The sequence below is a fragment of the Gracilinanus agilis genome, chromosome 1 (assembly GCF_016433145.1).
Source record: "Gracilinanus agilis isolate LMUSP501 chromosome 1, AgileGrace, whole genome shotgun sequence".
Classification (NCBI taxonomy): domain Eukaryota; kingdom Metazoa; phylum Chordata; class Mammalia; order Didelphimorphia; family Didelphidae; genus Gracilinanus; species Gracilinanus agilis.
In genome coordinates, this window is record NC_058130.1 from 148,438,460 (window position 1) to 148,464,642 (window position 26,183).

Sequence of the window (26,183 nt, forward strand, 5' to 3'; positions counted from 1 at the left end):
GGCGGGCTACGGCCCGAGTTCCGGGTCCGTATAGGAGCCCGCGGCTCCTGCGGCCTCAGCGTGCATTACAGCTACCTTTTGTCCAAATCCTCGGTATTTGGCCGCGGATGGGACCGGGCGGCCTCGGTAACGAGCCCCCTTGGAGCCCAGGTCCCCCCTTGCGGAACTGGGGGCGGAATCCCCCGGACCGGATGCTTGTATCTCCCTCCACTCGATGACGAGCAGCGGCGGTGCAGCGGGAAAGGGCGCCAGCCTCCGGGGCTGCAGCCCGGGGAGGCGGGGATTCCCGGTGCATGCAGCCCGTGCAGCCCCACAGCTTGGCGCGGGGCTCCGGGCCAGCGGAACCACTCTTCTAAGCCTCAGTTTCCTTATCAGCAGAAGTAGGAAGTCCTGCCAAAACTCATAGTGCCCCCCCCACCCCCAACCGGGTCATGAAATGTGAGGTGTTGCTAGAAATAGGTTGACTTGACTACCCTCACACCCAAGAATTGCTCAGCCCATTTCAGAAGCGGTGCCTTTAGAGGAACTGCACTTTTTTCCGCTCTGTGTCCCTAATAGTTCCTGATAGGGTGCCCTGCAGCGTATTCAAGTCACACTGGGCGTACTTTTTCTCCCAGTGCAAGACTCCGCTGACTACTAGGTTTTATGACTTTCTGTGGTCAAAATGATTCTTAACGGGGTGTAAAAATCTTATGATGATGAGACTTTTCCAAACAAGTAGACCACTGTTTGGAGACGAGCCTCCTCCAAGCAGGTGACCAGCCCGCTGATAATAAACTTTCCAATAGCCTAAGTGGGGTGGTCCTCAAACTTTGGTGCTTACACTCTTTAAATATTCCATTATGATAGGAGTAGCCAGAGCTTGTCCACCACTATTACTGCTTTTGAGCACTTAAGTCACATTCATTCCCAAAACATCTGGAGTAGAACTTTAGGGGAGGCTTCCTATATCATAGGTGTTTAATAAACCTTTGTTTAATTGAGTTATGCCTTGGTTTGTATTGTTTCCCTCAAGGAGTTTAGATAGGGAATCTGTATCATGTTAGTTTAGTAGTCTTAACAGTTCGATCAGAGTGAAAATTTTACATTTTAGTGAGATAAAAGAGAAGGTAGAATGAGGTACGTTTTAACAAAGGGCCTAAGAGGTGATAGAGAAGCCCACACAAGCATGTTGTACTCAGTTTCAGAGCTGAAGCATTACATAGCAAATAATTTTGCCCAACTTCATTTTGCAAATAAGGAAACTGAATTTTTGAGAGGTTAAGTTTTTTTGCTTAAGTTTGTAAGATGGTTTATGCCGCTGGAACTAGAATTTATTTTTTCTGATTGCCAATGCTGTGCTGTTTGCACATGTTGCTCATTTACTTTCAGGACTTAAACCCTTTTGTTTCAAGTGTACTAAAGACTTGACCACTGGACATTTGGGCTCCCAAAATGCTGTTAGTTTGGGTGTGAGTAAACAATTTTAAAATAGGGGGAAAGCCAGTTAGTAATAAAAATTTTTTTAATTTAAATGTTTAAAAATTCAGCTTGAGCCTTATCAGAAGTGGAGCACTTGCCAATAATACACCAAACACATAAATAAGGATAAATAAATGCTGTAGTTTGGGAGAGGAATAAACCAGTCCTTGTTTTTGTCCCCCCACAGAACCACAATGAGTGACATTCGCCATTCCTTGATCCGCCGAGACGCATTAAGCGCAGCTAAGGAAGTGTTATATCATTTGGACATTTATTTTAGTAGTCAGCTCCAAAATGCACCTCTTCCTATTGTGGACAAAGGTCCCATTGAACTTTTGGAAGAATTCATATTTCAGGTTCCAAAGGAGCGCAATTCTCAACCTAAGGTATGTGGTTAGGATTCAGAAGGCTAAGTAGATATTAAAACTCTGACTTTCATAAATGTCAGAATAATTTAGTGCATCTTTATATTACGTATGCTTTTTATCATTCTTTGGGCCTCTACCCTCCTGCTATATAATATATATTTGATTTCTTTGTCCATTTGCAACTTAAATGCTGTTTTAATGAGTAACATAACAAAAGGATAACTGATGCAACAATGCTTTACCAGAAAAAAATTGCCTGAGAGGCCTAAAAATTAAAATTCCTTTCCTTTTTTTTTTTTTTAGAAAAGGAATATTATTTTTCTTTTTAAAGTCCTGTCCTTTGAGGGATTTTATTATTGACCAATCTAATATAATAGTGCTAACGTAGTCAGTCAATAAACATTTATTAAATGCCTACTATATACCAGTTGCTGTGTTAATATCTGGGGATACAAAAAGGGCAAAGGCCATTCCCTATCAAGGAGTTCACAGTTTAATGAGGAGCTTACTATATATCTTACTATATATTACCACTAACTATTTGATTTTCCTTTGAATTTCTGAAGATAATTTACTAATATCTTCAGCTTTAAAAAATAGCAGAGACAAAGAGCAGCCTTAGCTATGGTTAGAGCATTGCAGTACATCAGTTGGCCAATGAGCATTTATTAAGCACTTACTATATGTGTCAGACATGCCAAATATTTGGGAATATAAAGACAAAAGCATCTCTCTACATAAAGAGCTTTCGTTCTAATGGGAGAGGAGGGGACGTACACATTTGTAAATATATTTAGAAGATCTACAATATGAAGACAAGGGCAGTTTGACCTTTATGGTTAATCTTGTATTAAAGGAATGGACTAAATTTCAGCCCAACTGTGTGATCACAAACACTGAACCTGATTCTCAGGTTCTCCACCATTGAATTTTTTGGGAGTAATCAGAAATCAAATAGAATAACCAATAGTTGTGAGTGGGGTTTTATAGGGAGGGGTAGAGATGTTTGATAACAAAATGCTTATTTCTTGATGTGCTAATTAAGTAATGTAGAAATACCAAGTTTTATTGGTTTTCCTCATTTTTATTTCACAGAGGCTAAATTCACTTCAGGAGCTTCAACTTCTTGAAATCATGTGCAATTATTTCCAGGAGCAAGCCAAGGATTCTGTGCGTCAGATTATTTTCTCATCCCTTTTCAGTCCTCAAGGGAACAAAGCAGATGATAGCCGAATGGTCTTACTAGGAAAGTTGGTCTCAATGGCAGTGGCAGTGTGTCGGATTCCTGTGTTAGAATGTGCTGCATCCTGGCTACAGGTAAAATTCCTTTTTTAAAAAAAACACTTTTCAAATGACAACTGTAAGGAAAGGTCTTGTTGGTTCACAGAAAATTTAATGAGTTTTGTTTTCTTTGCTACTATTTTTTAATTACTATAAATCATGAATACCCTGACTTCATTTGTATGGACACTCCCTCCACTGATATAAGTGGCTTTCTCTTCAGATGGTTCTTTGGTAGCTTCTATGACCAGAGAAAATATCACCACCTGGTGGCCACACTTTTGTTAATAAGCTTATCCAAACACTGCTCAAATGATACTTAGGACAGGCACAAAATCAATTTCCAGGTTTCTGGAATGCTAAACTGGAATTTTTCAATTTTCTTAAGCCCTCCTAGAGTTTATGGTCTCCTCATTAGGATTCAAAGGATCTCCTCCATACTTTAAAACATCTGTCTGGTTATGTACAATAGTGGAAAGTTTAAAATAATTCAATTTAAGATAAAATGCCACAGTATAAGATAATAACAGGGTTTTTTTTTCTCTTCAATTAAATACAATAGAGAATTTAAAAAATATCTTGTAAGTCTCTGTGTAGAATTTTTTAAATACCAAAAGTTAAATTTAAAACTTTAGTTTTTGAACAGATTTTAGTTTAGTATATATTTCCTTCCTTCCCCCCCCCAAAAAAAAACTACACTAGTAAACAAGGAGTTTGTTATTTTGCTTCGAATTGCCTTACACAGTGATAATAATACAATTATTGTGTTATCTTTCATATGTAAGAGTCTTTCAGAGGACTCATCAATCATCAAAGAAAAATGAAATGTTCAGTATAGTTACACTGTGATCAATTTTTTAAATTCTAATTTCTTAAAAACTAGTAATTTATGTGTGGTATATATCACCACTCTTTACAAACCAAAATGATTGGCTAATCAAACTATCTCATTTCTCAATCATGTTAACAGATCATGATCTACCAGATTTTGTAAGGTAAAGTAAAAGCTCATAGTTTGGATTAAATAGTATGGTGAGGGGAGGATTAGACACTTCAGTGGCAATTAGAATGTTTTTCAAGCATATGTATTAATTCAACGTAGGCTGTAAATTAATACAAAATAGATGTCTTTTATGTCCTGCTTTATTCTGAAATTCAAAAATAGTTTGATTTATTAAGCATATGGTTTGCAATCCCTCACATTTTTAATACGGTTAGTAATTTAGATGTATGGCATGTTTTGAAAGGTTTGTGGTAGGAAGATATCATTTGGAAAATATATGATTGAAAGAGGAGTTCTAATTACATTGAGCATTGTGAGATAAGGGTGTTGTACTTGTACCCATAAAATATTTTTTAAAAGGAATATTTCCAGTACAATGAGTAGATTGTTTATGCAGGAACATGAACACAAACTATATGAAAGGAAAATATAGATGGGTTTCCATCTGCACCAATGGAAAGAATACTTGCCTGAGTAAGATCATATATCTATTGAAGAATCTTAAGTATTGGAATATTATTATACTTAAAAGTTTTTTTAAATTCGTTTCTGTTCCTATAACTCAGTGAGAGAAAATTTCAACATTATACTGGCAACAGGAAACCTTATGCTTGTTAATTTGTCTTTGTAGACCTATGTGTGGTCACCCACCAAGATTTACACTATGAATTCATTGTACTTCATTTTAGGACTATCTATTTGACCCTGAGTTTCAGGAAATATTCAGGAAAGTAATTCCAAATAATTAGTTTAGACCAGTATGCCTCAAGATGAGGTTCAGAACTCAAGGGATAAAACCAAAGCTTCAGTTCTGAATGGCTATTTAGTATTACCAGGAGCATACTGTAGAGCATATTGTAATACATATGAATTAGTACCTTCTATACTTCCTTCTTTAAAGTCTTCTGCAGTGCCAAATGAGAGGCTGAAGTTACATGGTTCTGAATTGCTGTTTACTGTCAGTATATAGAGGATTAAATCTGAGGGGGGTTTTTTAGCTTGGAAATATATAGGGATAGGAACATTACAGAAACCTTCCAGGGGGATTACAAATGGAAAAGGTTTAAGAATCACTGATTTAAATAGAAAATTTAAATGCCTGATATTCCTCAAGTTCCTGTAAAATATCAGTTCTTGTTTGATGAGGTCACGGTGTGATGAAGGATGACAACTCTAGGTTAGTGCCTGTTGGATCTTTCTCACCTGGGATCCTGCAAAAGCTACAAAATACTAAAGATTTGTAATCTCAAATTAAGCCAGGTTAGACAACCAATAAAGCCTATTCTGATGCTACATTTTGGCAAGAAGGTCCAAAGCTGTGCTAATGAATCATGAGCTGAAACAGGACCTCTCAGGTTGGAAATACTTTTTTCCAAGAGCTAACACACCTAAGGTTGTCAAGGGTTCCTCACCAAGTTGGCTTTAGGATAATGAATTTTTCTTCTACATCAACTCTTAAAGGACATCTAGTAAACTGTAGTAGGTTTATGATCTGATCTGTTGGTAGAGAAAATCTCCTCCTACCAAAAATCATGGCTCTTTGAAGTATTGAAATTCCTCTGATTATTCATTCCCTGCCAACCCATCTCTGTTTCTAAAGAATCCTTGAAAAGAATATGTCAAGAATGTCTCAAATCCTTTCTTATTGTGTGGTGGAAAAACTAAAAAACTAATTATGTGTTGTTGCAAAGTGCTTGTGACTACTTGTATTATAAAATTTTTTTCAGCGTACACCTGCGGGCTACTGTGTGAGGTTAGCAAAGGCCTTAGTTGATGACTACTGTAGTTTGGTGCCAGGATCCATTCAGACATTGAAACAGATATTCAGTGCCAGTCCTCGCTTCTGCTGCCAGTTTATTACAGCTGTTACTGCACTATATGACCTTTCCTCAGGTAACTCATTAAATGTAAAATTATTTTTCTAAGAAGCTTTCAATTTTCTGTTTTTAATGATAAATTTTACGGAAAAAAATTAACAGTACTACTTACATCTTCCAAATTCTCTTTCCTTCTTTGATAATGCCCAATACACATCTATGTTTAGTACACCTACAATATTTTGCCTTCTTTCTTTTTCATTTTATTTTATATTTTTATATATGTATATATACTTGTATTGAATAGATTTCACATACTTATCTTTTTTATTGAGAGCCAGCATGAAGTGACTTGGTGAGAGGAATTTCCTTTCATCTTTCAGTCACCATCTCCAGTATTTGTAAATGTTTCTTGTAGGTAGTAAACTGAAGGTAGATAATATAAATTGAACTTAGATGGCAAGAGTAGGCCCTAACTCCCATTTCTTTTCTTTTTTTTCCCCTTAAACCATTACCTTCTACCTTAGAATCAATACTGTGTATTGGTTCCAAGGCAGAGGAGTGGTAAGGGCCAGGAAATGGGGGTTAAGTGACATGCCGAGGGTCACACTGCTAGGACATGTCCATGGCCAAATTTGAACCCAAGACCTTCAGACTTTCAATCTACTGAGCTCCCTAGCTGCCCCACTAAGTTTCCATTTCTGATGGAACTTGGTCTTTATCTTTATTTAACACCTTTGCAACAGATTCAAAATGTACAAAGTAATGGAATGGCTTGGAAAGGCATTCATTGTATGGTTTTGGAAAAAGGAAGGATGTTGAGAATATGATTTTCTCTCTGGTATCTTACCTTAGAGATGAGAATTCCTTAATGAGATGTAGTGGAAGTCCTTAAATATCCACTTGCTTAGCATTTGGATATATCATGGACAATGAAACTTTTATAACTGGGAAAGTACTAGATGTCTGTCCTCATGTTTAAATTACAGCCTGTAACTACTTTCCCTATTGAGATCACAGTGACTAACAGGTAGGGTCTTAGTCAATCCTAACCTTAAAAGCAATTCATTGAAACTACAAAAACATAGCTTTGTTGTTTATTTAGCAAGAATGAATACTAAATGGATTTAATAGCATTGTCCTATTGCCTGATTTCAGTTATTTAGACATTTGTTTCAATCAAGCTTTTTCTGCTGCCGTTCTTTAAACAATTTAATTTTCCTTAATGAGTTTTTGTAAAAATAATTGACTGGATCAACAAGTGAATGCAATATTTGCATATTTTCTGCCTTCCTCACAACTGCTTTGCTACTAAAACAGGAAATTAAACATAATAACTGAACCCTCCCTTCCACAATCTTCCACTTGATTAGGGTAGTTAAAAGGTATGAACAATTGGTCGTTTAATTTACTTTTAGCAGGCAGATTTAATTCAACACACAGTTCATAGTTATTCCTTTATCTTTATTAGATCTTTGAATACCTTAGAACTGCTCCTGCCACAATACAACTTATGAGGAAGAAAGTTTGGAGGTGGGGGGGGTTGTGCATTATAGTTGGTAAACACAGCACATTATTTTTTCTTAAGCTACTTTGTCAGTTTTGTGCCACTCTTTTTTACTGACATTTCATTTCAGCACATTACCTGATGTTTTTCTAGCATGGTACTTAGTTGAAAAGATTGTTTTCAAGTTGAGTGATTCCTGTTTCTTTGGATATTTGTGGGCAGTCACAGCTTTAGAAACAAAATTTAAAACTCTTCATAGATATATTAAATTGTCTTTTAAGAAGTGTAATGGGTAAAAAGGGGTTTTGATTGGGTGAATTTTATTAAAAGGTTTGGTCGCCAGGGAATTGAATAATTGTCAATTCCCAATTAAAGAATAACCTCAAGTCAAAATGACTTTTACGGAAGTTTATTTATAAATGAGGAGAGAGAAATTAAGAAATTTAGAGAGAGGATAAGGTAAGATAATTAAACTGTCAAGCTAAATAATTCACTTAGGTCCCTGGTTTAACCCAAGCAGATCTAACTAGTTCTTAATTGGAAAAAGGCCAAGCCTTGAACCGAGGACCTAGGCCCAAAGGCCCTGGAGGCATATGAAGCAAAAACTTCAGTCACAGAGTCTCTTTTGAAAGGGAAGTTCCTTAAGAGAAGTTCAGGAAGATTCAGTCTTTACACTCATCACGTGGAATTCCAAAGTAAAGATTTAAGAACAGTCTCATCAGCTCCAGAGCTCCTCCAAGTCCGGGTCAAGAACCAGAAGAGCCTTCAGGTCCCGTTCGTGACCCAGAAGAGAGGCTGAGCTCACTGAGCTCTCTTTTAAAGGAGCTTCTTCTGTGTTACTTCCTGTGCCTTCCTCTTAGTTTATGTGTCCAATCACAACAGATGCTTTTCTTAGGACTGCCCAGGAGGCAGTCAGTAAATTTTGATTTGTCACTCACTCTAGCACATGTGGGTCACAGACCACCCAACTTGTGAGTTAAATGGAGATGTTTTCACCCTTGGTGATTAAATCTAAAGATGGGTAAAGTAGATTTAATCTCATTATCACAGAAGGAAATTGAACAGAATATTATGACAAAACCCATAGGATAAAGATGTATCATGTAACTAAATAAATTAATAGATCTGTAGCTGTACAGTACAGATTTACATACCCATACCTACACAGGTCCATAAGTACTTTTGTGCTATTATTAACTGATGGTGTGCAGATATTCATAGGTATACATGCCCAATAATTTGGACTGACTTTTGAGCATCCTCTAGGTAGTACTCTTCTGTGGTTTCTTAATTTCTAATGGTTCAGGGTTCAGAGTAGTATTGAGCAGGTTTTAGGAATTATCTGCCCTCAGGCACTAATACTTATAGACATTATAGTGCTGCAGGATCTCATGAATGATTCTAACAAGTACAGAGGAATCACAGTGGTCATGAGTCTGGTCAGGGTAGGTCTTAGGGATCAAGCATGGGTGGACTGTTTTTGCTTAGACTCTGTCATTTGCCACAGAGTTTGTGGCATAAGGCCTTGGTGCCATTAATATTATAATATGCCTCAATATAGACACAAAGGAACACTCAGAAAGGAAACATAATTATTCTTGTGCTCACATTCTTGAATCTCTGTGAGGCATTGTGCTTTGGAAGTCCATTGGTAGGAAGTTGTATTAAATTTAGGAATTAAATTGAGCCATAATGAAGGTTGATTTTAACTTTTTATCCCTTTGTCACTTCTTCTGTCTTAATGGGCTTTTTTTTTTTGTTTTCAGATGATCTAATTCCACCTTTGGATTTGCTTGAGGTAATCGTCAACTGGATCTTTGAGGATCCCCGTTTGATACTCATTACCTTTTTAAATACCCCAATTGCAGCCAATCTCCCAATTGGATTTTTAGAGCTAACCCCACTCACAGGACTGATTCGCTGGTGTGTGAAGGCACCTCTTGCTTACAAGAGAAAAAAGAAGACCACATTACCAAATGGCCACATGAACAATAAAATTACCAAGGAATCTGTAGCAGGAATCGACAGGGACTTCCACCTTTTATACTCAAAACTGCATCTAAGTGTTCTGCAGGTTCTAATGATGCTTCAGGTGCATTTAACAGAGAAGAATTTATATGGACGGCTGGGCCTGGTCCTGTTTGATCACATGGTTCCCCTGGTTGAAGAGATTAATAGATTATCTGATGAACTAAATCCACTCAATGCCTCCAAAGAAATTGAGCTGTCTCTTGACCGCCTGGCTCAGGCTCTACAGGTGGCCATGGCATCTGGAGCCTTGCTGTGCACTAGAGGTAGGTGATTTCAGCTGTCAGGTACTTAGGTCAGGAGTTGGGTTACTCATCGTAACAGCAGATGGTTGGGTATTAGACATGTCCTTAATGGAGGTAAGAATTGTTCCAATTGAAAGGAAGAAATTAGTACATAGGGTTTAACAATCTTGGCACACATGCCAAGAATAAAATTTCATTGTCCTAAAAGCCCAGATCTTGGATCCTTTTCATAATATATACCAAAACATTTAGATTTTAGGTATTTTGTTCTCTCTGATATAAAAAAAATTCTTTGCCATTAGAACACTTACCTCTTAAAGGGACTAAAGAGATAGTAAACATTTTAGGAATATATTTTGTATCAAGGCCTTTTGGGGTATTTGTCAGTTTATGTCTTCTGTTAAAAACAAAATGTATCTATTTTTTAAAAAAGTCAAGAGATGGTAGAAGGGATGAGAAGGAAGAACTATTAAATGCTCTATACATGAGTGTATCTTTGGAAAGTATTAAGTAGCCATTAAAATTAAAATTTAAATGACATCAAAATGTTAGGAGAATTTTATCAACTAAAAAAGTTGGCACAAACATTTTTTACCTATACATTGCATTACTTTACCAAAAAAAACAACAACATTGAAAGCATAAATTAAAGTAAGTTCAGAAAGGGGAAGAATTTGTCCAATCAACAAATTTCTGGGCTTATCCTCTCTTTCCTTGGCTAACTAGAGGTTAGTCAAAGTTTTGGATTTCATGTATCAGTCCTGACTCTTTAGGACACCTGTTTGGAGTGGGATAAAAATCTCACATTTATTGATATCACTGTTTCACCTATTTGCCAGTGTTGTCTTTAATAGCCTTATAGAAAGGCTTAGATAAAGAACAGTATGGGGTAGAGGAACAAACACTGGACTGGAATAAGGCCAGAGGCAGAGGGCAGGGCCTGGTCCTACCAGTTACTAGCCATGGGGTTGTGGACAAAGAACTTGAATTCTTGGGTCTTGGTGTTCTTATTTGTCAGATGGAGATAGTAACACTTGCACTCCCTAGCTTCACTGTTGTTTGAGGGCTAGCCCTTTGGAAACCATGAGGATAGGCACCGTGGAGACAGCATCATTGTTACATCAGGAATCCCTTGTTCTTCTAGAGCTCTTGGATCTGAGACCTGGCTTGGAATAAAAACTACTGGAGTTTCACTCTGAGCTATACATTAATCTTCACATTAACACTAGTTATATTTTTGGAAAAGAATAGCTTTTTTTAACCTTTACCTTCTGTCTTAGAACTAAGTATCTTCTAAGGCAGAAGACTGGTATAGGTTAGGCAATTGGGGTTAAGTGACTTGCCCAGGGTCACAGAACTAGGATATGTCTGAGGCCACATTTGAATTCAGGTCTCCTTTTGAATTTGGATCTCTTGTCTCCAAGCCTGGTCCTCTATCCAATGAGTCATCTGTCTCTTGGGCAGACTTTTTGAAAACTGTCCTTTACCCACATAAGTCATTACATGTAAAATAAATTCAGCAACTAATACTGTACATGCATAGTAAGAGATTTGATCATACTCAAAACATGCTTAATTATCAAGCAACTTCAATATTATTTAGGGAGGCTGAGGAAATGATTTGGTATAACTATTCGACCTTCAAGGTTATTTTTTATCACTTTTGCTTAGCATATATATGTATGTGTGTGTATATATATATATGTATATATATATGTGTGTATACATATATATATATAATTTTTAAGCAGTTGGGGCTGTAACATCATCAGATTATTATTCTTAAAAAAAAGATGGAAAGTAGATTTCAAAGTCCACATCTTAAATTATACAGCACAATTAATTTCATATGAATTATATACTTAAATACAAAAAAGTTGTGGAATGGGAAAAAATTGTATCTAAATTTTGATGAGGAAGGTTTTTTTAAATCTCTTCAACAAATAGAATGAATGATCATGGAAAAAAGAAAAAGAATCATCAGATGGTGCTCTACTTTGCCTTTTCCTATTGACAGTGTAGATTCATTCCTTGTCTGGTTTGTATAAGCACTAATTTACATAAGGGTTAATTAATAAGTACTTACTCTTTTTTTTTTTTAATCTTACCTTCCGTTTTAGAATCAATACTATGTATTGGTTCCAAGGCAGAACAATGGTAAGGGCTAGGCAATGGGGGTTATGTGACTTGCCCAGGGTCACACAGCTAGGAAGTGTCTGAGATTAAATTTGAAACCAGGACCTCTGTCTCTAAGCCTGGCTCTCAATGCACTGAGCCACCCAGCTCCCCCAACAAGCATTTATTCTCGATACTACTATGTGTCAGTCACTAGGGGTATTTGTATAAATATATACAAAATAAAAACAAGAGAGTAGCATTTGAGGAATCAGAAAAAAACCTTCTGTTGAAACTGGTACTTGAGTTTTGAAGGGAACTGAGTATTTTAAGAGGCAGAAATGAGAAGGAAGTACCTTCTAGGTATGGGAGACTGTATAAAGACTCAGAGATAGGAAATAGCATTTTCTTTTTTTTTTCTTTTTTATCTTTATTTTAATAAAAAAATTTCCACATAAGTTTTCAGAAGTTATATGATTCATGTTGTCTCTTTCCCTTCCTCTCTCCCCCCTTCCCGGAGCTGAGAAGCAGTTCAATCTGGATTATACATGTATTAGGGAGATAACATTTTCTATATGATGAAGAGTTTAGGAGATCAGACACTTGAGAAACAGTTATTAGAAGAGGATTAATCTTTAAAATAAGACTAGAAAGGTGGCTTGGAGCTAGTTGTGAAGGAACCACTGTGGCTTGTATTTGACCCTATGGGTAATAGAGAGCCACTGGAATTTATTCAATTAATCAATAAACATTTATTAGTTTATTGAGTAGAGGAGTAGCATGGTCAGACTTGTTCTTTAAGAAAATCACTTTGGCAGGTGTCAGAAAATGGATTGGAGAGGGGGGAAAATTTGAGGCAAGGGGTTTGTTAAAATACTTTCCCCCTTTTGAGCAAATATCCTCTTTGCTTGTGACTAATGTCCTTCTAGAATATGGTGATTTTATGGCTATATATACTCCTGCTGTACTTTTTTTGAGGAATAGATAATGTCTTCTCTTAGATATGTAGCCAGACGTAACCTTTGTAACCTTTAGTATAAAGTTACTCTAGCTTACATGGTTACTGTGAATATTACATGAAGTCCTGCTGTGGCTTTCTGATTTATTATGAATGTGATTAAAGGTTTTGCTTTTAGTCTTCTGAACCCTGTGAAGTATATATTTAGGATCTAAGTTACATTGCAGTTTTAATCTTACCCCACTCATCTTCCTGGTAATTAAGATGAACTGATTAGTTCTTGCCAAAAGTCCCCAAGGTTGTGCTTTGAGAAGTCAAAGGCAAGCTGTCCAATCCACATCAGTGGAACTTCTGTCTGCCATAGTCTGATAGAGTTTTTTTTTTTTTTTGTGGGTGGGCAAGTCATTTATTTTTTTTTAAACATGTATTAATATTCATTTTTAACCTGTTTACATACTTTATGCCCCTACTTTCCCCTTCACCCCCCGCTCTCCCCCCACCCATGGCCGACGCACATTTCTACTGGTTGTAGCATGTGTCCTTGTTCAGGGCCTATTTCCAAATTATTGTTAGTTGCATTAGTGTGGTAGTTTTGAGACCACATCCCCAATCATGTCCTCCTCAGCCCCTGCATTCAAGCAATTGTTTATCTTCTATATTTATTCTCCTGCAGTCCTTCCTCTGAATGTGGGTAGCATCTTTACCATAAATCCCTCATAGCTGTCTTGTGTCATTGCATTGCTGCTGGTGCAGAAGTCCATTACATTCGATTTTACCACAGTGTATCAGTCTCTGTGTACAATGTTTTTCTGGCTCTGCTCCTTTCGCTCTGCATCAGTTCCTGGAGGTCTTTCCAGTTCCCCTGGAACTCCTCCAGTTTATTATTCCTTTTAGCACAATAGTATTCCATCACCAGCATATACCACAATTTCAGCCATTCCCCAATTGAAGGACATACCCTCCCTTTCCAGTTCTTTGCCACTACAAAAAGTGCAGCTATAAATATTTTTGTACAAGTCTGTTTATCTATAATCTCTTTGGGGTACAAACCCAGCAATGGTATGGCTGGATCAAAGGGCAGGCAGTCTTTTATAGCCCTTTGAGCATAGTTCCAAATTGCCAGCCAGAATGGCTGGATCAGTTCACAACTCCACCAGCAATGCATTAATGTCCCAATTTTGCCACATCCCCTCCAACATTCATTACTCTCCCCTTCTTTCATTTTAGCCAATCTGCTAGGTGTGAGGTGGTACCTCAGAGTTGTTTTGATTTGCATTTCTCTAATTATTAGAGATTTAGAACACTTTCTCATGTGCTTGTTGGTAGTTTTGATTTCTTTACCTGAGAATTGCCTTTTCATGTCTCTTGCCCATTTTTCAATTGGGGAATGGCTTGATTTTTTATACAATTGATTTAACTCTTTGTATATTTGAGTGATTAGACCCCTGTCAGAGTTTTTTGTTATAAAGATTTTTTCCCAATTTGTTGTTTCCCTTATGATTTTGACTACATTATTTTTGTTTGTACAAAAGCTTTTTAGCTTAATATAATCAAAACCATTTAATTTACATTTTGTAATTTTCTCTAACTGTTGCTTGGTTTTAAAATCTTTCCTTTCCCAGAGATCTGACAGGTATACCATTTTATGTTCACTTAACTTATTTATAGTTTCCCTCTTTATATTCAGGTTGTCTGATAGAGTTTTAGATGCTATAACTTCTAGGGTAAGCCAAATTAATATCTTTTAGGGAAAGATGAAGAACTCAGTCTTTTATTTTTTTATTTTTTAGCTTGTGGAGTGATAATATGAGAAGTACTATTTTGGGCTTCTAGTTCTCTGATTTTTAAATTTTCTTGTAATTTTTTGTTGTACTAAAATCTAAAGTTTAATAAATGAAGAATATAGTTATAAATAAATGGCCTGACTTTCCACCTTGCTTTCAGAAGTTTTTCATATTCTCTAGCACTTTTGAAAAAGGCTTCATTGCTTTCTCCTCTGCTCTTTTTGTCCTTTGCTCTTTTTTGCTCATATCTCCAGAACTCCCGAGTTCACAGTCAAATAAATAAAGAGAATTCCTATGATCATCCTTCTCTAGCAGTACTTCTTATTGTATAGGACTGGCAACACATATTAATATTACCACATTTAAGAATCTGAGCATATATGCAGTAACTTGAGGAATATTCTTTGGAGAGTTGTATGGGTGTCTTCTGGTCATACCTTGTAGCATCTTTGACATTCTCTGCTTTGTCCAGGATTCTTCTTTCTATGCATATTTGGAACTTTGCACTATCGAGATTCATGTTTGAGAATCTGACCAGCATGCTAAACTCATCACATTGAATAAAATAGCCTTTTCTCTGTGATTTTATAATTCTACTGAATTAAAAGAAAGATCCTTTCTTCTGTAACCAATACAAGTAGAAGTCTACTATTGTAATTAATTATTGATAAAATGATAATTCTCTGGGTTAGGGTTTTTTAGAAAGTCCATTGACCAGAAAATCATAGAAAACATATACAAACCTTTTTTTGGTCTAGTGTATTTTTCCTGATTATTTTTCTTCTTGATTTCAGATGACTTGAGAACGTTATGTTCCAGGCTGCCACATAACAAGTAAGTTTCCATTTTAACATTTTAAACAGCATGTTCTTTGCCTGAATTAGGACTTGGCCTTTGTTATGGATGTGATGTTTGATTTTAAATCAGATTCTTTCTCATGTCTGCCATTCTAATTAGCCTTTCCATATTCTCAACTATTTTTTGAGAATAAACAGTTTGGTTAAACAGAGATTCTTATTAACCTTTTCAGTGAGCAAATGTGTATGTGCCTCATGAAGTAAATGTACTGAAGCTTTTGATCACTCAGATTTGCTGAATTGGAAGTTTGATTGCCAGTGCTAATAGGGTAGATTAGCCCTTAGCAGATTCATTTAAGAGGGCAAAACTCAAGTGGGATTGATTTTTAATATAAAATAAAATTTGTTAATTTACAGTGGAAACTGTAGTTGCTGGAGGGGAATATATTTCTAAATCCTGGTCTTTTTACTTTCTCTGTTCCCACTGATAATTCTTGTTAGGGAGATCAAAAAATGCCTTAAAGCAAACTAGTTACCAAAGACCAAATAGTAATGCTATCCACCGTATTTGTTTGTGTTTAGATCAAGTTATAGTCATATAATCATTTGACATTTGTGAAATCTTAGAACTCAGAACTGCATAGTTGTATGGGTTACTTTAACAAGGTTAAATTAGAATCTAGAAAAAAAAACCACCTATTGCCTCACTCAGGATTCTACAAATGAAGTAGGTTCCTGTGACACCCAGTATGGTTAACCCTCTTAGGTGATGGTCCTGAAAATTTCATTTTTTATATTCTGTGATAAGTTCCTGCCTTATCCAATTACATTGTTACATATCTGATCACAAAACATTTTTTTCGTCACTTTAGTAGCACTGTTGCTTTTTCATAAAAGGACTTTTTGTCACAACTTTTGTCTGATAGTCTTAGATCATTTAGTTGTAGCCCATATTTTTTTTTGATCCCTTTTGTATTTTTTAACAGCACATGTCCCAACATTCTCTCCTAAATCTTATAACTTAAGAAAAACTAATTAAATAAAACTGACTGACAGTCTAATAGTATGCTACATTCCATAACTGTTGTTGTCCTGCCTGCCTACTTAGAGGCAGCATTGTATATTATGTCATCTCTAACAATCAAGATTGCTCATTGCAGTTAATCTGAGTTAATATGCCTTCACCTGCTTCATTTTTGTTGTGTCTAATGTCTTGGTTATATTTTTTTATCATCGAGCATCACTTCATTTATGTTTTCCCATCTTTCTCCAAGTTCTTCATATTCATCATTTCATATACCACAATTTGATCAGGTATTCTTAATTAAAGAACACCTCCCTCCATCCCCTCCCCTTTTCCTTTTGCTTCTAGAGGGTGCTTCTAGAGGGTGCCCCTATGAATATTTTTGTTATGTGGTGTTTTTCTTTCTGACATTGAGATATTTGCCCATTGTGAGATATTATGGTCACAGTTTATGAAAACTTTAGTTACTTTTGTAGCATAGTTTTAAATTGTTTTTCAGAATGGTCATACCATTTCATGGTTCCACTAATAGATTAATGTATCTGTCTTCCTCTGGGCCTTTACCATTGACTGTTTTTTGTTTTTAAACCCTTACCTTACATCTTGAAGTCAATACATAGTATTGACTCCAAGACAGAAGAGTGGTAAGGGCTAGGCAATGGGGATTAAGTGACTTGCCCAGCATCATACAGCTATGAAGTGGCTGAGGCCAGATTTGAACCTAGGACCTCCCATCTCTAGGCCTGGCTCTCAATCCACTGAGCCACCCAGCTGCCCCCTGCCATCAACTGTTGATGTTTTTATCAACTTTGCCAATTTGATTGGCCTGAGCTGAAATCTCTTAGGATTGTTTTTAATTTGCAATTATATTATTATTGAACTGGAGCATTTTTCTCATAGTTGTTGATCATTTGTATTTCTTCTTTTGAAAACTATTTGTTCATAACTTTTATCAGTCTAGGAATATAGGTTGTAAATTCTTCCCATTAACTAGAAGGAGAATATGTTGATATCCATATTTTGCATGCAAGGAATATTTAAAACTATTTCTATTAGGGACCACATAGTTTTATACCAGCATGAAGTAGTTATAGAATTTGTCTTCCTAAAAAATAGGGATTATGTCTTGTAGAGGATAGCCTTCTAAATCTCTGATATTAGGATTTGTATTTTCAGTATTTGCAGTTTTTTGTGTTTGATTGCATTTCTTATCTAAAGTTGTTTTTTTAACCCTTACCTTCCATCTTAGAACCAATACTGTATATTGGTTCCAAGGCAGAGGAGTGGTAAGGGCCAGAAAATGGGGGTTAAGTGATATGCCCAGGGTCACACTGCTAGGACATGTCCATGGCCAAATATGAACCTAAGACCTCTCATCCCTGGGCCTGGCTCTCAATCCACTGAGCCACCCGGCTGCCCCTCTTATCTGAAGTTTTAAGTAAAAGCAATGGAATTATAGTGGAAAAGAAGCCTTAAAATTGTCAGAATGAGCAAAATGTATCTAGCCCTTAACATGCTTACCATTCAGTTCAGTTCAACAGCTATTTAAAAGGGACCCCAGTGGCTATCTAGTCTAGCTCTTTTCAGAATAAGAATTCCTTATCAGCACCTTAGAGATTTTGAAAGTCTCACCAAGAAAAATCTTTCAAAGAGCTTCCAATTTAGTTATTAATTAGCAATATAAGGCAGTATATAACTGTGACAAAATGTAGAATCAAAGGGTTTAGAGTGGGAAGGAAACTTAGACATTAAATTCAACCCCTTCATTTCTAGCATATACTGTTTATGGGTCATATTTTACATTATTAAGCCTATGGTGTGGTGTTAGAATTTTAAATGGTTCACTGAGATCTTGCTTATTTGGCACCTAGTCATCTGGCAGAGCTGATAACCTGAATATCAACTGAGAAGCCCAGGAGAGCTGGTGCACCAAAGAGCCTAAGTCATAAAATGTAGCAAAGATGTGATGAGATTAGTCAGTTCACTGACCAGAAAAAAGAAGGCTCATTAATTGAAGGTTATAAAAGCCAAACCCTAAGGGGCTTGTATCCTTCAAACAATAGGGAAGCTGAGCGGAAAGGGAAAAGGTGCAGGAGGATTGGATAGCACCAAAGCTGTAGCAAGGAAAAGGATTAGGGAGGTGCTGGAGAGGATGGAGCAGAGTAGTTAGAGAGCCAACTTAGTACCTGGCTAAACCCATCTGCAGAAGAGACCCTGCTAACAAGTTCAGGCACACTCCCCACAGCCTGAATTGTGATGTTGACATAGTAGATGACAGCTGCATATATGGAATATGCTAAACTATGAGATACATGACAAAATTTGCATAGTAAAAAGACATAGTAAAAAGAAGCATAAGAAAGTCAGGATAGAAAATTGAGTTCTATGTGATTTACAAGTGCAAGAAAAGGAAAATTTATGATAGTAGATTCTTCATACTAGACTTCAAAGCTTATTCTAAATGTTCAGATGATTTGCTGGTTTTTTTATTCTGGCTAGAGACCCTAAACCATGTTTTCTTTTCAGTGTTTCAGGATCAGAGAGCACTCACTTGTGTCTGGCAATTCCTCTACATTTTCTCTCCCTTCTTCTTCACCTTATAGTCAGAAAAGTGGGTGCCCTCCAATCTTTTCACCAAGAAACAAATGGAGAAAACATAATTTAAGTGTTCTGGCCATAAGAAGATTATGGCTTTGATCCAAAATCAAGACAAACAAATAATATGAACATTTGTGTTTGTCTAATGTGAGCATAATACTGTCAGGTCACAGTACACACACATATATGAAGAGAGATTTTTGAACTGAGATTAGAGTATGAACTGGTACTAAACTTAGGTAAAAAGAGATAGAGGTAGGTTTTATATGGGAAATTCTGTAGTTTCCAGAGATCTTAAGCTGTTCAGTTCCATCAAAGCCCATAATTTTTTTTGGTACCTTTTTATATAATATTAATTTCCAAATATATCCTTCCCCCACACCCCCCATCAGTCAGTGAACAAGTATTTCTCAAGTTCCTACAGCATTCTAGGTACTGGGGATACAAGTACAAAGAATGAAATAATCTTTTTTTGTGATGAGCTTACATTCTAATCAGGGAGATAATTATGTGCAGGAATACAGCTTAAATATAGCTAATGTAGCTAATAAATATATAAATATAAGATATTTTGGTAGAGAAGGCATTAGCAGTTGGAGATATCAGAAAGGCTTCATGAAGAAAATAATATTTCAGCTATATCATAAAGGAAGAGAACAAAACTGATATAAGGAGATAATGAATTCTAGGGATTAGGGAATGCCAGTGCTAAGGCAAAGAGATGGCAAATGGGAGTGTCATGTGAGGAAGCTAGTTTGGCAGGATCACAAATTACAGCAGGGGAAGTAATACTAAGCCTGGAAAGATAGACTGGGGCCAAGTTGTGTAGGACTTTAAGAGAAAAAAGAAATAAGCACTTATTAAGCACCTGCTATCTTATAGGAACTGTGCTATGCACTTTACAATTATTATCTCATTTTTTGATCCTCACAACAACCTTAAGAGGTAAATGCTATTATCTTTATTTTACAGTTGAAGAACCAGAGGTAAACAGGTTAAATGATTTGCCCAGGGTCACACAGTTGGTATCTGAAGTCAGATTTGAACTCAGATCTTCTTGATCCTAGCCCAGGTGCTGTATCTATTATACCATGTAGCTGCCCTTAGGTTTAGCTTTAAAATATATTTTTAAATTTATATTTTATCTTAGAGGCAATAGAGTCAGTGGAATTGGTTGAATAAGGAAGTAACATAGATCTGCACTTCAGGAAGATTATTTTGGTAGCAGTGTATAATATGGAATGGAGCAGTGAGGGACTTGAGGCAGGGAGACCAATTAGGAAATTGTTACAGTAATTTATAAAAGAGAGGTAAAAAGTACTTGAACTGTGATGGTAGCTGTATAAGTGGAGATCATATGGGGGAGATATTGCAGAAGTAGAAATGGCAAGATTTGGCAACTGTTTGGCAACATCCGTGTGGGGTGAGGGAATGTGAGTCGCCAAGTATAATTGCCAAGATTATAAATTTAAGGCACTGGAAAGATAGTGGTATATCTGACAGAAACAGATGAATTTGAAACAGAGAAAGGTTTAGGGGGAAAGACAATGAGTTCCGTTTCAGATACAGAGGTTAAGATATCTCTGGGATATTTAGTTTGAAATGTCCAATAGGCAATTGTAATCTGGAATTGAAATTTGGGGAAGAGACTGGGGATGGATATATATAGATTTGAAAGTCATCTGCATAGATTTTGGGCAAACTCTTAGTAGTCTGAGAATACCACCAGAAAGAGTATAGCGGGAAAAGAGAAGAGGATCCAGGACAGATCCTAACATCCAGTTAAGAGTTATGGCATGGATAATGAAACAGCAAAGGAGGCCAAAGAGATATCAGACAGGGTATTAACAAAGAGAGAATATCCATTTAGGAGAGGGTGGCCAGTAGTATTAAATGCACAAGATAAGGCCAGAAGGATTAGGAGGACTTGGAAAAGACCATTGGATTTGGCAATAAGAAATCAGTTTGGCTGAGAAAGGAGAGGAGAGAACCAGGATTAGTTTAAGGGGATATTAGGGGCTAATGAAGATTTTTAAGGATGAGGAAAAGTTAGTATGTCCAAGGGCAGTAGGGAAGAAAACACTTAATAGAGAAAACCCATACTTTTTATTGACACCTTTTTTCCCCATTATATTCATTTCCAAATACATTCTCTCCCCCAAATTTTGAGAATTCAAGCCAAAAAGGGGATCAGTCGAGGGCAAGATCTTTTGTAGAAGATGGGAGGGGTAGTGGGATCAAGTATGGCAATATAAGGTGTTGGCCTTGGCAGAGAGAAGGGCTGCCTCTTTTATCAGAGCCTGGAGTAAAGGAGGGAAGAATGGGAGATGATGCCAAGAGGTTTTGAGCCAAAGAGACCAGGTTGTTGGTTGTTTTTTTTGTTTGTTTGTTTTTGGTTTTTTTTTTTTTTTCAGTAAAATGAGTCATTCCTTGTAACAAAGATTAAAAAAGACAGAAAACAGATTCAGTAAAGCTAACCTGCAATGTTCCACACCCATCAGCTCTTAGCTCTGCAGTAAAGAGAGAGAATTACCTTTTTTTTTTACTCTTCTCTGGGGCCCACCTTGGTTATTACACACTTAATAAAGAATTAGGCTTAGTAATTTGAAATCAAATTAACCTTATAAAATTAAGCTGTGGCACATTTAATGTTATATGTAGTTATATACAAATTAGAACATGGTTCAGTTATTTTACTTGTACATATCCCAACCAAATATATCTGGAGTCACCTTTAGGAAAGTATTGACTTGAGAAAGAAGATAAAAGGCTGCTTATGAAACCCTATAATTTCCTTTAATTGACAGAGAAATTGGCTGCTGCTCCTCATCCCTGAACTTTCACTAAATCTATTCTTACAGGATGGAGCCACCCTTACTTTTAGAGTATATCCTATTCAAATACTTGAGAAAAGTGTGGGGATTCAAGACAGACAAACCTATTAAAATGCATTGTCCATAAACAGTTGAGGCATACCCTGCGTAAAAGTAGCATAACTGTAGTAAGAGAGTACCATCATAATAACTGGCTATATATGAGCCTAACAGATCTTTAACCTCTGGGTCTCAGTGTGGGGGTTGAAGTAGGTTCCTGACAAGCCCTAAAATCCTGTGATTCTCTTCATATTTGGGAAGAGAGAACTAGATCATAATTAAGAGTTCTGAGGATTTACTTAGGTTTAGTCAAATTGATTTTATAACAAATAACATTTTGAAACATGGAGGAAATTTGAGGAAAGAGTTGTGAATGAATTGCCTTGTGGGAGGGAGGCTTTGAATAATAAAAAATAAGGCATGAAGGTATGACCTCCAGAAGACAGAAGGAACCGGGAAGGATAAGTGGAAAGGCACCAAAAGGTTTCCCTAGTTTACAGTTTTGCACAGGGCTGGTCTTTACCTTCTAATGGTTGAGAATGTTTTCATTTTTACTTATCAGGTAATGTTCTCCCCATGCTCCCTTGTCCTTCTGAAAGTAACGAGGCTGGGAGAGTATAGCTACAGTATTGAACTAGCTCCATTGTGACTTAAAGGCACGGATGGGCTGTATGCTAGTACAAAAGCTTTGCAAAGGGGCATTTTATGCACTAACTTGCCTTTTTATGCACAACTTATGAACTGTGTCCAGCGTTATAAGCTTGCCAGAAGATAGAAAAGATATCTTGCTAGACAGTTGTTGAGATGCTGAGAGTGATCTTTGGAAGCAGAATTAGTATCAGGTAGTATTACATTGACTCTCTTCTTGCCACTCATGTATGGACTAGTATGTTAAATCAGAAAAGGATTTTTCAGAAGAGATTTCATGAGAAAATTGATCCATGGTGTAGGACTATTTAAACATTGGCTTTCTTATTTTCAGTGTTATAATGAAATTGAATGTTCTTTGTAATTGGAATTCTGTTCAGATTAAGAAGTACTTCCTTTTTTTTCAGAAATATCTAGTGTATATATAATAATGAGGAATTTGGCATAAGACTTGCCAGATTTTAAGAGTCGAGACTTACAAAAAGGTTAAAGATAAAAAAATTTTGGCAATGGTGAAGAATTCTCAGGGTATCATTTAATTGAAGTTGATGAAAATTACTTAGGCGAAGGTTGCTTGAAACTTTTTATCACTAATTAATTTTTCAGAAAGACAGCCACATTACTACTATCCATGAAGCCCTGCAATGTTATATTCTGCATGCAGTCTTTTAAAACAGATGCATAAATGGCCCTACAGAAAAGTTGCTTAATCAAGAAAACACCTTCTAGGACATGATATTGGGTCTACAGAATTAGTCCAGTGTTCCTTTGCAGCTTTGGCACAGTATTATAATTATACATTCTAATTACATTGAGCCATCAATAAATGGTTAATATGCTATTTATAGGGATAGGGAAATGTAGAATACATTTTTAGAGAGATTTGCATCAAAAAAGGGTTGAAACAAAATATAGTTAAAAGACTACTTTGGTGATTCAGTGGATTTGTGATCTTAGGGAGGTACTTCTTCCAAAAGCATAAATCATAACCAGTTCACACCTGCCTAGAGGATTCCCTTCAGTGATATAGAACATTGCCCCATCCTCTCTAAGGCTTATCCATTTCCTCTTGTAAATCCTTCACAGGGGGCTTATCCGATGTTAAGGCAGGCTCTTTACTCCATCTTCTTCAGCTCTAAACATTGTGTATCTTATTAACAAATCATGCTGGCAGTCTATCAGTTCCCATGCACTCATTACCTGTCCATCTTTTTAAAAAATAAGTCATCCCTTTCCCTCATGACTTTTTTTATACAACTTCTATATAATTCTTTGGCAATATGTTGTGGTCTGCTTATATCCATTATGTGCATCTCTTTCTGTCCTTTGTCAGTTAGAATTCTTCAGAGATTGGTACCTATAACTTGTAGTTTATAGCAGCCTCAGAAAAGTGGTTTGTTTTGTTTTGTTTTCCAGGAAAAGGTTACGACCTTAAAAAGTACTACATAACTCAATCAAACCAACCTAAAAGGCTAACCTTCAGTTAACTATCCAGAAAATAATCTTTTCCTGGCCTCTCCAAATATGCCAAATTGCTAAAGTGTTATTAAATCTAGAACTGAATGATTTTATGAGTTCTTCTTAGCCAACATAAGAACAGTTCAGTTTTTCAATTGCTATAGAGATGTAGGATGTACCAGAGCTACCTCATTCATTATCTATGGAACATTTAGTAAGCACACCCCATGCACTGGGTGAGATGCGAATATGTATAAACATGTGACTTCTACCCTCCAAGAAGTTACAGTCTCCTGCAGATAAGAACATAGACTCAGATAAATATTGTATAAATAAGAATACATTAGGGCTAGGAAATCATTTAAGGGAGAAATTTATTGTTGGGAGGGATTAGGCAGGGCTTTGCAGAAGAAGTTGCCTTCAGGTAGGCCCTGAAAGATGTGTGGAATGTCAGTAGGAAAAGTTGGGAAAGTAGAAAAAGTCTCATGGACTCTGACAAATATCATTCACAGTGGACTTGAGGTGAGATGAATATTACAGTCTTAGGGTAATTATGAAGTTGCATTTGCTAGTTCTCAGGTATTTCCTGTAGACTTACTGTATTTCCAACATCTAAAAGTTTCTCAACTAACCATATATTTCCCTTTGATGCCAAAGGAACGAGTATCAACTATGCCTTGTTTTTTAGTTCTTCATTTTTAACAGTATAGGATTAGCAATCTAATATTTCTGTTTTCCTTTTCAGCCTGCTTCAGCTCGTGATCTCAGGCCCAGTGCAACAATCAACCCATACTGCACTGCCACCAGGATTTTATCCTCACATTCATACTCCTCCACTGGGTTATCCTGCACATGCTGCACACCCTGCACACCCTGCACTCCCTGCACACCCAGCTCATCCTGCACTCCCAGCCCATCCTGTACAGACGTTTATTCCAGGCATGACTTTTCCATACAGGCCCATCCGTTAAATGACCTCTAACTTCAAATGAATCACAAATCCATTTTTCTTTACATGATGGATTTGAGCGAAAGCCTTACAGAGAAGAGGATTATTGCTTCAGTCTATTTTAAAAACAAGACCTTTTAGAAAAAAATTCTCTTCATCTCCAACAGAACTATACAGATCTATAAGATTTGATATTCTTTCAAGATAGCAGTAGAATGGGCACTAGGAAGAAACAGATGGTTCACCATATTAGCCCTAAACTTGGACACATTCTTTAAAATTCAAACTGAATGGATGAAGGAAAAAATTATGGCCCCTCTGCAAAGTGATTTTTCAGGTTTTATTTTCTTTTTTTAGTTTACAAGTCCTGTGAACCTGTTGTTAATGAACAGCACCATTGTATTCACTTGTCAATGTGTAATTTCAGTGACACACAGCTGTCTGAGCCTATAATGAAAAGTGATTGGTTTTTTCCCTTTACTGAGCCTTTTCAGAAATGAGAAGCCCAGAAAAGAAATCTAGTCTAATATGGCAGGATTTGAAAATTCATTTCTCCAGCTGCTCTCTTCTCCTGGTAAATGTTTGTAATGAGGCCCTGCAAGATACAGTGTCTATTTTTGCAACTATATAGAATCCAGAGATTGATGTGTTGTGATTGCAAGGCACACATGGCACTTTCCACTGTTAAAGGAAACCTGTAAAGATAACGATTGCCCCTACAATCTAGGAAAGGCACATTCTTTTGTTTTATCTAGGTCTCTGAAATTTCCTTTTATCTGTTCAAATAAATTTTTTTAAAAAAAGAAACCTTGTAGACTTTATGTTAGTATACTACAAAAAGCCAATTTAATTTGGCCCCAAATTAGATTTCTGCTTCTATGATTGATCATCATGGCAAGCAAACTAATACAACTTTTAATTCACCACTGACAACATGCTAATATCTTGCTTTGTCAGTGAGAGTATGATTTTTCTGCTTTGGGTTTGCTGTTAAGGTGCAGTATTTATTCCATAACCCTTCAATAATAAAATTGGCCCATTGAGTTATGGGTTTTTTCCTAGTATATCAGTAGGAGTTATGTAGTGCTAGTTTTAGGAGGAGTAAAAGAATATGGATACAAACCAGTTAACATGTTATCATTGCATAAGTAAACAAAATTTCATAAGGAAATGAGAAGGCATCAGTGGATGATTGCAATTTCATTCTCTGGAAATTATGGGACAGATTGGATACAGGGATTCAAGTTTAATTCTGTGGTTTAGCTACTC

General features: G+C 36.5%; 1 protein-coding gene across 2 annotated transcripts; it reads left to right on the forward strand.

Annotated features, from left to right (window-relative positions):
- The first annotated feature begins 1,648 nt into the window (after nucleotides 1–1,648).
- C1H7orf26 (chromosome 1 C7orf26 homolog) lies at nucleotides 1,649–25,694 on the forward strand. Of its 2 annotated transcripts, XM_044657185.1 has the most exons (7): nucleotides 1,656–1,847; nucleotides 2,982–3,146; nucleotides 5,841–6,006; nucleotides 9,204–9,264; nucleotides 9,499–9,731; nucleotides 15,362–15,401; nucleotides 24,711–25,694. In XM_044657185.1, exons 1-7 carry the CDS (start codon nucleotides 1,656–1,658, stop codon nucleotides 24,934–24,936), a joined length of 1,083 nt encoding a protein of 360 aa, XP_044513120.1. In that variant the 3' UTR covers nucleotides 24,937–25,694. The 2 variants fall into 2 exon arrangements, with proteins under 2 accessions (XP_044513119.1, XP_044513120.1); XM_044657184.1 differs by having other exon boundaries at nucleotides 1,649–1,847; nucleotides 2,925–3,146; nucleotides 9,204–9,731.
- The last annotated feature ends 489 nt before the right edge of the window (nucleotides 25,695–26,183 follow it).

What these genes read in the sequence shown, in the direction of transcription:
- C1H7orf26 (XM_044657184.1), top strand. Translation starts at nt 1,656, where the DNA reads ATGAGTGACATTCGCCATTCCTTGATCCGCCGAGACGCATTAAGCGCA. An exon ending in ACTATATGACCTTTCCTCAG is followed by an intron (nt 6,007 to 9,203) that starts GTAACTCATTAA and finishes TTTTGTTTTCAG; the next exon opens with ATGATCTAATTCCACCTTTG. An exon ending in AGCCTTGCTGTGCACTAGAG is followed by an intron (nt 9,732 to 15,361) that starts GTAGGTGATTTC and finishes TCTTGATTTCAG; the next exon opens with ATGACTTGAGAACGTTATGT.